The sequence below is a fragment of the Callorhinus ursinus genome, unplaced genomic scaffold (assembly GCF_003265705.2).
Source record: "Callorhinus ursinus isolate GAN/ISIS: 27379988/994484 unplaced genomic scaffold, GSC_fseal_2.0 scaffold12, whole genome shotgun sequence".
NCBI lineage: Eukaryota > Metazoa > Chordata > Mammalia > Carnivora > Otariidae > Callorhinus > Callorhinus ursinus.
In genome coordinates, this window is record NW_027397074.1 from 40,500,845 (window position 1) to 40,513,983 (window position 13,139).

The 13,139-nt window shown below is 41.4% G+C and overlaps 1 protein-coding gene across 4 annotated transcripts in view; it reads left to right on the plus strand.

Moving 5' to 3' along the window:
* The window catches only part of LOC141373793 (large ribosomal subunit protein eL31-like), a 121,790-nt gene extending 112,263 nt beyond the window's left edge, over positions 1–9,527 (plus strand). For all 4 annotated transcript variants that reach the window (XM_073898580.1, XM_073898579.1, XM_073898581.1 and 1 more), the window contains one exon: positions 8,465–9,527. In XM_073898580.1, coding sequence (XP_073754681.1) covers positions 9,124–9,501 — 378 coding nt within the window. In that variant the 5' untranslated portion in view covers positions 8,465–9,123 and the 3' untranslated portion in view covers positions 9,502–9,527. The remainder of the gene's footprint in view (positions 1–8,464) is intronic.
* The last annotated feature ends 3,612 nt before the right edge of the window (positions 9,528–13,139 follow it).

Consider the following 13,139-nt stretch of genomic DNA (forward strand, 5'->3'; position numbering starts at 1 on the left):
TGGAAGGAGACATGGCGACTAAAGGCAATGTAATACCTTGCGTGGGATCCTGGAACAGAAATAGAACATTAGGTAGAAACTAAGGAAGTCTGAATAAATATGGGCTTTGGTTTAAAATGCTATATCAATATTGGTCCATTAATTGTAACAAAGGTACCATAATAATCTCAAGATCTAAGTAATAGGGCAGATTAAGTGTGGGATTTATGGGAACTCTCTGTACTATCTTCACAATTTTTCTGTAAATCTAAAACTGTCCTCAAATGAAAAGTGTATATATATGGATATATAAACTCTAGAACTTTTTATATAATTTGTTTCTAGATTTTATTTTAAATCAGAATAATACATGCACATAGAGAAAAAAGAATATGAATGGGCTTCTAATGACTCAATCACCTCCTGCTCTACCTTTCAATAGCTTACATCCTCTGTCCAAAACCAGCCACTTTTAACACTTATAAATTTTTTTGTTTTTAGTTCTTTAGTTTTAGTTTAGTTTATAAATTTTCTTGTTTTTAAATACAAAAAAATGTATTTATGTACATTTTTTTGAATAACACTCCTGTATCACTGTGTCTGAATTTATCAAATGGAGATATTGTTTACTGACTCAGCTGTGGCAGATACGGATTTAGATGACTTGCAATATTCATACCTCCCATACCCTCCCAATAAAATTCTAGCATTATTTTTATTCCCTCTATCAATTACCTTTGTAAATTTAAATATATGATTCTCTAGATTTCCTTTCCCCCTCCTTCCTTCCTTCTTCTTTTTTCTCCCTCCCTTTCTCTCTTTCATCCATCTATCATCCCACAAGTATCTATTGAGTGCATGGCATGTGCCTTGCACTCTCATAAGGGCTGGGAATGTAGCAGTGACCCAGCTAGATGAGGTCTCCACATATATCAGAGTTTTGAGGAGCGGGACAGTAAATACGTAAATGAATTACAGAGGGTATCTCTCAACTCCCTATTTTGTACAATGAGGGTATCAGCTCCCCTACCATTTTCCTGCCCTCTTCTACCCGACTTTCCCATTTCTCAACTTTGCCACTCCTCCTTTAATTGTATATTTAGAACATTGTATTCTAAAAATGTTAACAATTTGGGGAGTTATGTTTATAGTTGATGCTAAAAGATGAAAATCTATCAAAAGCGCTTTCATTGTTGTGTTTAAGTAGATGTTGTTCACAGCAGAGCCAGGTCATGCACCGTGAGTGTACTTCCTGTCTCAGGCACTACTTCGAGCATCAGGGGCTGGAGCCTCGCTGCCAGGGGCTAAGGCTGGCTCTGCTGCTTACTGACTGTGGACTCTGGGCAGGTTCTTACTAATCTTCTCTGTGCCTCAGGTTCATCATCTATAAAATGGAAATAATAATAGTACGTATCTCTGAATAATAATAGTACGTAATCTTATGAAGATTAGAGAGCGAATAGAAGTTAGTGTTTAGAATAGTGCCCTGTCTAAAGCAGGTGCTTCATATGTTCCCGGTCATTAACGCATCATTTGTAAGTTTTCCCCATGCCTCTTTGTTGTCCAGGGTGTCTTCTTGATCATCTTCTTAAGTAACTCCACATTCTCTCATTTTCCTCTCTCCTGGATTTCTTTGTCCTCTTGTTAGAAACTGGGCTGCTTGCTCCTTAGGCCAGTGATGGTTGTCTTACTGACCTCTCCCTTCATTACTCCTTGGGCGGGATGCCCTATTGTCTGCAGCACAGACCACAAGCACCAGCCAGGCAGGCTTCAAGGGCTGGAAAGATGACAACCGGGAGTGGGAAAGATTACTCCTCTTCAGTTAAGGATATTCAGCTGTGTGAGTGAGCTCCCCTCCCCTGCCTCACAATGTCCCTCGTTCTCATGGAAGTTGATAGTTCAGTGGTCCCAGTACCAGAATAAGGCATCTGCTTGGTCAGGGGACCCTAAAACTGCAGGCCCTCTGCTTTTCGGCCCTGTTTAGGAGGGGAGCTGGGGGTGGCAGTTGCTGTCATCTGGGCTTCACACTGGGTTCTAGGATGACCATGTCTTGCCATTTCATGGTTGCTATCCATACTCCTGGGCTTCGGTTCTTGCTGTACCACTGAGCCCACTTGAGGTTACAGTGCAGCTTCCTCCCTCTTGGTTTTTCTTTTATTTTTGTTCTGGAGCACACCCTCAAGTACTTTCTTAAGACAAATGCTGTGGGAGTTAATTTGCAAGACTTTATATGTTTAAAATTTTATTTATTCCTTGTTCATTGCATTCTGTGGGATTTTAATGATGCAATATCTTCTCAGATGTCTCTAAGGATAATTATTCTCCTTTAAGTTCTGTTTTATTTCTTGAATTATGTGTTCTTGTGTTATTTTTCCCCGTGTTTTTCTTGCTCCCTTTCTTTCCTGCTGCAGGCTTTCCTTAGATGGCTCGTAATTCTTGGTTATCCATTTATTTTTAAAGATGAGGACTTGAACTTGATTAAGAACCTGTTATAAATCAGGTTATCAATTGGCAGGCTTCATTTTAGGGTGAGCAGGCGTGGAGCTGGCACTTCCTCTGAGGACTCTACGAATGGCAGAATTCAGAAGGCTTCACCCTGTGACCATTTGTTTCTACAGAGAACAATCATCCAATTAGCGTGAGGTGGACACGATTTTGTAGAAGCTTTGTAGTCCTGAGGCTGAATTGGAAGTATTAGTATGAACTCTTCTAGCTGCAGCTCCCTTTTAAAATACAGAGAATTCTGACTTTTAAGGACATACGGGATATTGCAATCTGCTTCCACTTTTGTGTCCTAGAATCCAGTTTGCAAAAAGCAGCCAGCATGCTTTTTAAAAATAAATACATACATACATGCATACATACATATATATGAGATATGTATATGTATAGTTGACCCTTGAACAGCGTGGGTTTGAACTGTGCAAATCCTCTTGTGCACGGATTTTTTGGATAAATACAGTGCAGTACTATAAATGTATTTTCTCTTCTTTATGATTTTCTTAGTAACATTTTCTTTCTCTAGCTCATTTAATTGGAAGAATATAGTATATAATACATATAACAAACAAAATATGTGTTAATTGACTGTTTATGCTACTGGTAAGGCTTCTGGTCAAAAGTAGGCTATTAGTAGTTAAATTGGGGAGTCAAAAGTTATACATAGATTTTTGACTGTGCAGGGGTGCCCTAACCCCTGTGTTGTTCAAGGATCAACTGTAGAACCACACTATTTGGGACTCCTATAGTACCTTCTCACATTAACTTGACTTTGATCAAGCAATGCTATGAAACTTGTCAGGTAATTAAAAGAAGATGCCGCTCTCTTCCTGCCTAAAATCCATCCCATCACCCTCTGCTCTGGTAATGTCTCTATCAATTAACCTCTCTCTCATCTTCCACTAGTTCTTTTCTACTAACTCTTTCTCCTCAGCTTGTAAAACTTGCTCAAGATCTATTCTAAAAAACAAATTTTAATACCCTGTCCCTGCACCCCTTTCCCTCTACCTACTGCCCTATGGTTCTCTTTCCTTCCAAAGTGGAGCTTGAAAAGCATTTACACTCACAGTCCCTACTTCCTTACTTCCATAATGCTCTGATCAACACTTTGCTGTCTGTGTTGGGCTGTTTTCTCCTAATTTGCTCTCCTGAAAGTTGCCAGACCTTCTAATTGCCAAATTCAGAGCACAGTTTTGAGTTCTTTTTTTTTTTTTTTTTTCCTTTTCCCCCTCTGGAACATTTGATACTTTGACTCTCAGTCACTTTAATTGGACTGTCTTCTCTCGTTCACTGCAGTTTTGTAGGTATTATATTCTCCATATTCTCTCTCTAAGCCTTGTCATCTCCTCTTATGGGTTCTGTGAACCTACCTATGTGGTGGTGACAGCCAATTCTGTGTCTGTCTCCCTTATCTATTCCCTTGAACAGGTCAACTTACTTTCTTATTTAATCACAAATCTGAGTTTCCTTTGCACATTTTACCTCTAGAAGATAGGTTTTGGGGTGGCTGTGTGCTTAAAGCTCTCTCTTGGAAATACTCCCATTCTAGCCTCCCTTTAGTTAGGTCTGGGAAGTCAAGGTACAGCATGTAACCCAGTCCTGTGGCCACAACCGATAGGCAGATATCAGACCCAGTAGGGGTGAATCAAATTCTTCTCCTGGGACTAGTGCTATAAAAGGGGAAACCTGGACTAGGTCAAGTTTTAAGTTAAATTGTGAAGTGACATCCAGGGGTTGTGTAAGAGTTCAGAACAGAGGGGCGCCTGGGTGGCTCAGTCAGTTAAGTGTCCAACTCTTATTTCGGCTCAGGTCTTGATCTCATGGGCATGAGTTTGAACCCCACGTTCGGCTCCATGCTGGGTGTGGAGCCTACCAAAAAAAAAAAAAAAAGAGTCAAGAACAGAGATTCCAGAACCAAACTGCCAAAGTTCTCATCTCAGCTTCACACACTCACTGTGACCTGGGGAAGTTACATTCAGTCTCCTTCACATTTTTTGAGCTAACTTAATTGTATTTTTTTTAACTTAATTGTATTTGTGTCCCAGGGTCTTAATAAGTGCTTGTTGATAATAAGGCTTATAGCTGACATTTTAGGGGACAACATGAAAGGGGAACATAAAGTTCTCCATCTCGGTGATGGAGACATCTTTTAAGATAAAGACTTGAGGGAAAATTCAACTTCTAATAAACGCGATTATCCATCCATGGAACTAGCAGACCTGGGATCTTTTTCTAAGAAACCAGTGTGGGCTTTAACAAGTCATTTTCTTCATCTGTTGAATGAGGATATTACCAGCCCACGCTGCTCTACAAACAACTCTGGAAATGGCAAATTGCTAATAATAATAACAAAAGCAATCCTAGAAAGCACTTCTTTGATTCTTACTATGTTCTGGTCACTGTTTTAAGTGCTTTTCACATGTTACTTGAGGTTATTCCCACCACATCTGTGAGGTGGCACTATCATCTCCTACAGATGATGAAACTGAGGCACTGAAGTCAGTCATTTCCCAGGGTCACAAAATTAGTAAGTGGTGGGGCTAAGAACCCTGACTGCTTAGTTCTGAAATCCCTGTTCTTAAGTCTTAAACACCTCTCTGCCCCTCACACCACTTCACAACATAAGGCAGATTCCCTCAAGGATTAGAGCATATAGCCCAACTGTGCTGTTTTGGACACACAGTCCTCACTCTTGATCTGGGGCAGTCTTCCTGAAATAGAATGAGAAAATTAGTTATAAGTTTAAACATGTGTTAATGGCCATGAGAAAGATCCCACAGAATGTGAATAAGTCCATTTCTACTTCTAGAATAATACCGTGTGTGTGTGTGTGTGTGTGTGTGTTTATTGCCACGTTAATAAGCCAACAGTGGTATCTTTAAGTCCCAAGATCAGTTAATGTATTAGTTAAGAGTACCGGTTTAGCTAATATAACAGTGAAACCTCAAAATATAGATACTTAAGAGACTTTGCCTCTCACATAAAGTCTAGAAACATGTGGTACAGATTAGGTAGAAAGGCTCTACTTGGCTTGGTTCTGCTCTGTCTGCCACCCTCACAACATGTGGCTTCCATTGCTGGGTTGAAGTGGCTCTTGCTCCCACTTTCACTACTCTCAGTCAGCAGGAATGAAGAAACAAAGCGGGATTCATAGCCAGGTCTAAGGAAGGCAAGACTCAGTAGTGGTAGACTCAATTCTGCTCACAGCCTATTGGTCCAAATAGTCACATGGCCACATCTCTTAGCAAGGGAGGCTGGGAAATCTTGTCTTTAGTTAGGTGGATGGCTGTGTGCCAAGCTAAAAAGATTTGTGGAGACATTTAGGAATCTACTACCGTATAATTATTACATTATTTAATAATATAATATATTATAATTATAACAGCAAGACGAATATTAGGGAAGAAAACATGATGACTTTAAATAAGTTCAGACAAATGAAAATTATGTAGGCAAGTGTAAGTTTTAGGGTTTTATCTTTATTGGGAGGACCTTAATGTGGAGATTATCTTTGGCTGCATCTCTGCAATTCAGTGATTTTTGTAGTTCCCTGGCTGCTGTTCTTCACCGTCTCCACAATTCCTGGCTCTTCACTCCCTCAGGGCTCTCCGGCTGTCTGGATCCAGCTGGAGGGAGAAGCGGCAGGAAGCTCCAGGAGAAAACTTCAGAACTTTACAAAAGGTTTTGATTAAAGTTTGGACAGAAGTATCCATTCCTTCTTTTCATTTCTTCACAGCAGATGTCTTTTTTTTCCTCATTCTGCTAATTTCTCTTTGGTTGTTCCTTCATTCCTTAATTTAATCTTATTTCCATCTTTAGGGCTGCCCCTTCTTTCTCTACTGCCATTTTCATGGTCTCAATCACTCAATCATTTGGGGCCATCTTTTTTTTCTCTCCTTTTGTCAACCCTTCATCCATTTTTTTCTGCCCACTTATTCATTCATTATCTGTTTTCCCACAGCGTTTGGTTGCCATGATTAATTTTATTACTGTTCCATTCCCTCATTTCCTTGGCCATAAAACAAACATCTCTAATTTACTGTGTAATCTTTTCTCTCATTGACTACTTTATTCCCCATCTCATTTGCTGTATTTCTTCACTCCTTGTCCATTCTTCACCTCGTTTTATGTATTACCTCATTCATCCTGTCACTTTTCTCCCATTTTCCTATCCCTGCATTTAATTCTCATGAGCCTTTTAGTGTTTTCTCATTTTATTTTATTTTTTTATTTTTTTAAGATTTATTTATTTATTTGACAGAGAGACACAGCGAGAGCAGGAACACAAGCAGGGGGCGTGGGAGAGGGAGAAGCAGGCTTCCCGCGGAGCAGGGAGCCCGATGTGGGGCTCGATCCCAGGACCCTGGGATCATGACCTGAGCCGAAGGCAGACGCTTAACGACTGAGCCACCCAGGCACCCTGTTTTCTCATTTTATACTTTCTCTCCCCATAATCTTGAGCCTAAATTCCTTCTACATCTAGATTTTCATTCTATTACCCATTCTCTTAGTTTTTCACTCCATCTAAACTATAGAGTAGAACTGTAATGCCGTAAATTATTCTTTTTTCAAAACCAGGTAGAAATTTATTTATCAGTCCAGTTGTGGCATGCCCTTTACCTCACTCCCTCTTTTTGCCCTTTGTATGGGTAAGTCATACTCACTCTGCCTCCTAAGGATGTCACAGACCTGCCCACTCCCCCATGCCCCCTGCTGTTGCCTTCTGTTCAATCTCAGCTTGGGTTTTCTCCAAAGCAGATCCTGAGGCAAGAATTTGGATACATACCAGTTTGGGTTTTTTGCTTTATTTTGTTTTGGAAGTGGGAAAGCAAGAAGGGAAGAAAGGATATATAATGAAGTATGCACTGATGTGCTGGTTACCGCTGGGGGCAATTGGAGCTGAATGCCATCAGAGACACTTTGAGACACTATGTGGGACACACCTCAAAATATCCCCCTGAGGGGAGAGGAAGCTAGATATTTATCCTCCAGTGCCCATCCCACATGGGTGAAGTTCCCTCCTGGGGCATTAGCTCTCCAGAATTTCCATCCTGCCCCATGAGCTGCCCACAGGCTCTCAAATCAAAGGATTGCCCTCTGGCCCAGGTGCTAGAGCTTTGAGCCTGCACGTGAACAGTTGGCAGGTGGCCTCCAGAGGATCCAGCAAGGCCCTGGCAGTGTCAAAATCACCTCCCAAGTGTTCCGGCAGCTCTCATTTCCCCTAATCTATCTCCAGTGGTAATACCTACACTTGCACACATGCTGAAAACGAGGGAAGACCGGCAGAATATTCATCAAACTGTTAGCAGTGGCTATTTGAAGGAAGGTATGTAGGTGGAAATTATAGAGGATTTTAATTTTCTATATTTTGCATGTTCTTTTTATTATAGTGACTATATATTACTTATTTCGTATATTAATATATATGAAATTAATATATACGTATATTAATATATTTACTAAATATATATTTATATATTATATATAAATATATACTGTGTTTATTTAAAAATGTATTAAATATATTTATATATACAAATATATGCTTGTATAAATATACATATATGTATAAATTATATATGTTAAATATATATATATCAATGATATATAAATTCTCCATCTCTTTTTCTGTTTACAATGCCATTTATATATCTCTTCTTTTGTCCAATTCTGCATCCCCTCATCCATTCTAAACCACCTATGTGTGTCCTTTCCTGCCTTTTTCCATCCCTTACTTTATTCATTTTCTATTAGATCATTCTTATTTTTACCTTTTGTATGAGTTTTCTGTTCCTGTATAGCTGTGTTTCCCAGTTTCCTAATTTATTCTTTTCTGTTTGGGATCAATTCTCCCTCCTATTGTCTCGGCTCTGTGACTGTCCCTCTGCTCTCATACAGAATTTGGGAATAGAGAGACAGCTTCTGAGGTGACCCACCCTGTCAGGGCTCCCTCTTTAGTGAAATCTCATTTTGTCTTCCCTCCCAGATCTGTAGCTGCAGCAGCCCCTGGAAAACATAAAGCCAGTTATGAGAAGGAGGCCCAAGGACAGCTGTTGATCCTGAAAACGGTTTTAATTTGTCTCTGTCTCATTAGCTTAATGCTGATGCTGGCGGCCCCCAGGTTACTGACCAAGCTTGGTGACTTTCTTTTCAACTTGGCCTGAGGCTTATCAGATCCATAGATGAAGCTGACAATTCAGGCAACCTTCCCTTGCTGTTTCTGGCCCTTTGTGTCCACTCACCAGGGACTTTCATTCATCTCTGGGACTACAGTAATTAAAAGCAGGAGGGAAGACTGTCCTCATTGGCTAACCTCTCTCTGTGAATTGGCATGACGGACAGAGTCACATAAATAAATGCTTACCATGCAGGAACCACCTGGGAAGTAGAGGGTTGGCTTTGATGACCGAGCGGAGAGCTTTACCCACCTGACAACATGCTGCTGTGAATAGGAGTCCAGAGGCTAAATTATTGCAAATTGCTTTTAAAATTGACCCCAGAAAGCAATCCATAATCAAGAAAGACACAAAATGTGAAGAAATGTTTTACTTTTCAGTAAATGATTTAAGTCGCCACTTTTGAAAACCAGAGGCTTGGGTTTGAAATTGATTAAGAATCTTTCAGGAAGAACCAGGGCCCAGCAGAATGGCTCCCGCGAAGAAGGGTGGCGAGAAGAAGAAGGGCCGTTCTGCCATCAACGAAGTAGTGACCAGAGAATACATCATCAACATTCACAAGCGCACCCATGGAGTGGGTTTCAAGAAGCGTGCCCCTTGGGCACTCAAAGAGATCCGGAAATTTGCCACGAAGGAGATGGGAACTCCAGATGTGCGCATTGACACCAGGCTCAACAAAGCTGTCTGGGCCAAAGGAATAAGGAATGTTCCATACCGTATCCATGTGCGGTTGTCCAGAAAACGTAATGAGGATGAAGATTCACCAAACAAGCTCTACACACTGGTTACCTATGTACCTGTCGCCACTTTCAAAAATCTACAGACAGTTAATATGGATGAGAACTAATCGCTGATTGTAAAATAAAGGTATAAAACTGCAAAAAAAAAAAAAAAAGAATCTTTCAGGAAGAGTGCAGTAGGTAAATCTCTAAGATAAGTAACGGTACTATCTGTTGATCTGAATCTCAATTTCTTGGTGTTTCATACCATGCAACATGAACTTGACCTCATCTGTATTTATATGATCTTCATGTCCCCAGAGAGTGAGCCGTGGTCATCTAAGAGAACTTGTTAAGTTGGGAGGTACACAAGTAGTTTTGCCTGGACTCTTATCAGCCCAGCAGTCTAGATCCAGTCTGATGAGTTCTGGGCTGATGTGATTCGGTGTCAGGAAGGGACCCAGCTCCTGGGCAGTGGTTGAGTAGGTTAATCTAGTCCTGTTTAGTGCTAAGGTGATGCAAGCCTTGAACTTTGCTCTACCCTCGAAGCTTTGGCAGTCACTGCCATCACTAGAAGCCCTCCTTCCTTCCCTCTGGGGCATCCCAACTCTTCTTGCTGCCCACTCTGAGAAGCATCTCATCAATCCACCCGTTCAAACAGCATTCACTGGGGGCCTGGGCTACTAGGCCCTAGAAATGTCCATGTGAGGGCTCTTTCCTCACAGGAACTCACAGGTCAGAAGAGGCAGACCTGAGAAACATGTGGTGATCCTAATCCAGGAGGGAGCCACCGTGTTTGGGAGCCCAGAGGTCAGTGTTTTAGGGTTGGGAGGCCAAGGGTGTGAGGATTCAGGAAATTCCAGAGTCTTCTCCTTCCACAGCAGGTTGTCGGCTTAGGGCCTCACTGCCAGATAAGCTGCCAGTGTCCTGCAGGCAGAGATGTGTGTGCCCTCCTCCCCAGCACATCCCCAGGTGGGGATGGTGGGCACCTGGCACAGCGCCTAACACACAGTAGTTTTTAATGTTTATTAATGAAGAAGTCAATGTGGTAACTTCTGAGTCGGATCTTTTTTTTTTTTTTGAGATTTTATTTATTTATTTGACAGAGAGAGAGAGAGTGAAAGAGGGAACACAAGCAAGGGGAGTGGGAGAGGGAGAAGCAGGCTTACCACGGAGCAGGGAGCCCGACACGGGGCTCGATCCCAGGACCCTGGGACCATGACCTGAGCCGAAGGCGGACGCTTAATGGACTGAGCCACCCAAGGGCCCCTCTGAGTTGGGTCTTAAAGGACAAAAAAGATTTCAGTAGATGGCAAAGAGGAATGGTTTATTTATTAATTGTTTTGTTTTATTTACATTATTTATGTATTTGAATAGCTAATCAAAACAATATAACAAAAATACACTAAGAAGTTTTACTTCTCCTCTACCTCCATCTATGCCTTTTCCTACCCCATCCTACCCTGTTCTGCCCCCCTGAGCTATCACTTTTATTAGTTTTTATATAATATTCCAGTATCTATTATGCAAATAAAATAATACACACACACACATATATATTCTTATTTTTACCTCTTTCCACAAATGGTGGTAAACTATAAAAACAGCACAGCTGTTTGGTTTTTGTTTTTTTGGTTTTTTTTTTTTACTCAACAATATATCCTACAGATTTTTGCCTACCATTATGCTGAGAGCAACCTCATTCTTCTTTACAGCTGCATAGTACTTCATTATATAGATGTCCCTTATTTGAAAGGTCATTTTAAGCACCTTGTTCTCTCCTCCTCCCTCATCTCTGCACCAAAACTTGCTCCCCAAAACACTGAGCTTCTTTAGGAAGCTGATTTGCCTGGCTAATTTAATAAGCCAGTTATACCAGAACATTTAAAAAACGGCAATTTGTTTATATGTATGTTTTGTAAAATAGGCTGTTAGAACAAATGTCCTATTTCAGAGGAGTCAGCTTCCAAAGGAAGTAATCAGTGAAGCATTTTTGGTGCAGGGACTGAGTCTCTAGGTCTTTCTTTCTTTCTTTCTTTCTTTTTTAAAGATTTTATTTATTTACTTGACAGAGAGAGACACAGCAAGAGAGGGAACATAAGCAGGGGGAGTGGGAGAGGGAGAAGCAGGCTTCCCATGGAGCAGGGAGCCCGATGCGGGGGCCCAATCCCAGGACCCTGGGATCATGACCTGAGTCAAAGGCAGATGCTTAACGACTGAGCCACCCAGGAGCACCAGTCTCTAGGTCTTTCATATTCTTTCTTAAAAGAATCCCTATGCTGAAGACACAGCAGGGACTCAGCTCACTCTGACTGAGGAGAATTGATTCCCATGGTAATTGTTGGGGGTTCCCCAGGCTGCTGATGAGGCTACTATTTAAGATAGGTTCCCTAAACACCTTCTACGCAGTCACACTCTGTGCCCACAGATGTGAACCTGGCTGGTGTGAAGGTAGAAATTAGTGCCTCCTGGTCTATTCTACCTTCATTGTTCCAGGTTGTAATAAGAACTATACCAATATTCCCTTAACTTTGTTTTCTCTCAACTAAAAACATTTTTTAAATTAAACCAGCTGATTTGAAAGGTAATAGCAGATTTGACTTTCCCTAAGTAAACTCCTTCTAGTCAAAATGCTAGTGTGCAGCATGGATATGTGAAACCTCAGAAGAGAATAAAGCTAACATTTTTATGTTGGTAATTACTGTTGACTTGGCTTTTGCTTTTAGTATTCTAAGCAGCTCCACTGTTTGGTGTGACTGCTATTTTCAGCCATCTTTTATCTATGGTTTCTCTTCTCTTAAATGTCTGTCTTTTCATTGCTACAGTTAAGGAGCTCAGGTACCATAATTTTTCCTGCAGGATGTGGGCTGTGTTTGTGTGTGTATGAGACCAGATTCTGCTGGCTGCCCTTTTGTTTCCGTTGTCTTGATGACTGTGGATTGTTACAGAACTGATTGGTCTGCCGCCTCGGGATCAGTAAGAGAGATGTCCCAAAGGAGCAAATGGGTGAGTTGTATTCCTGCTCCTGTTTGCTCATCCTACTCAGAAGTGTCTGGAACATGGATGGTGACTGTGGCTGGAGGACAGTTGGAAGATTATGAACCATAATGAATATTCTGCTCCCTAAATCAAGGTGGGTTCTGTGCCATTTATTCTCACTGGAGAAGGATTGAAGTACCGTAGGCAGCAAAGAAAAAAACCTGTTATTTCAAATGCCAGTGATGGAAACCCTATTAAGAAGGGCCTTTTGTTGTTGTTGATTGCCCATTTAGATATGAAAAATGAGGCTCCAGGGCAAAATACCGAAGAAGAAAGCAGAACAAAGAAAGGGCTACATTGCTACACAAACACAAGAGAAAAAGAAGAGAAAGTCACCGGAGGAATATATCGTGGCAGAGGCTGAGGGCAGAGGGGAGAGAAAGCAAAAGCTAGCCAGGTGTTCCTGGGAATGGGGATTCCAGACAAATGTCTAACATTCAATTATGAGTTGTTGTCTGTGCTCCAGCTCCTCTCTGTTGTGCCCTCCCAAATCTTCTGTCAAATTTGCTGCAGGCACAGCCTTGGGTCAGTGGTCCTGTGGGAGGGAGAGAAATGGGGCCGTCTGTGACATGCGGTGATACGAATATGGAATAGAAGCTCCACACACAGCAGTGGAAACACAGACCCAAGGCTGAGGAAAGACATCAGAGCCAGCATGGAACAGACATATGTAAGCCCTCTGAGGATCCCCAGACATGTCTCAAAGGGCTCTGGATTTCTCACTTCA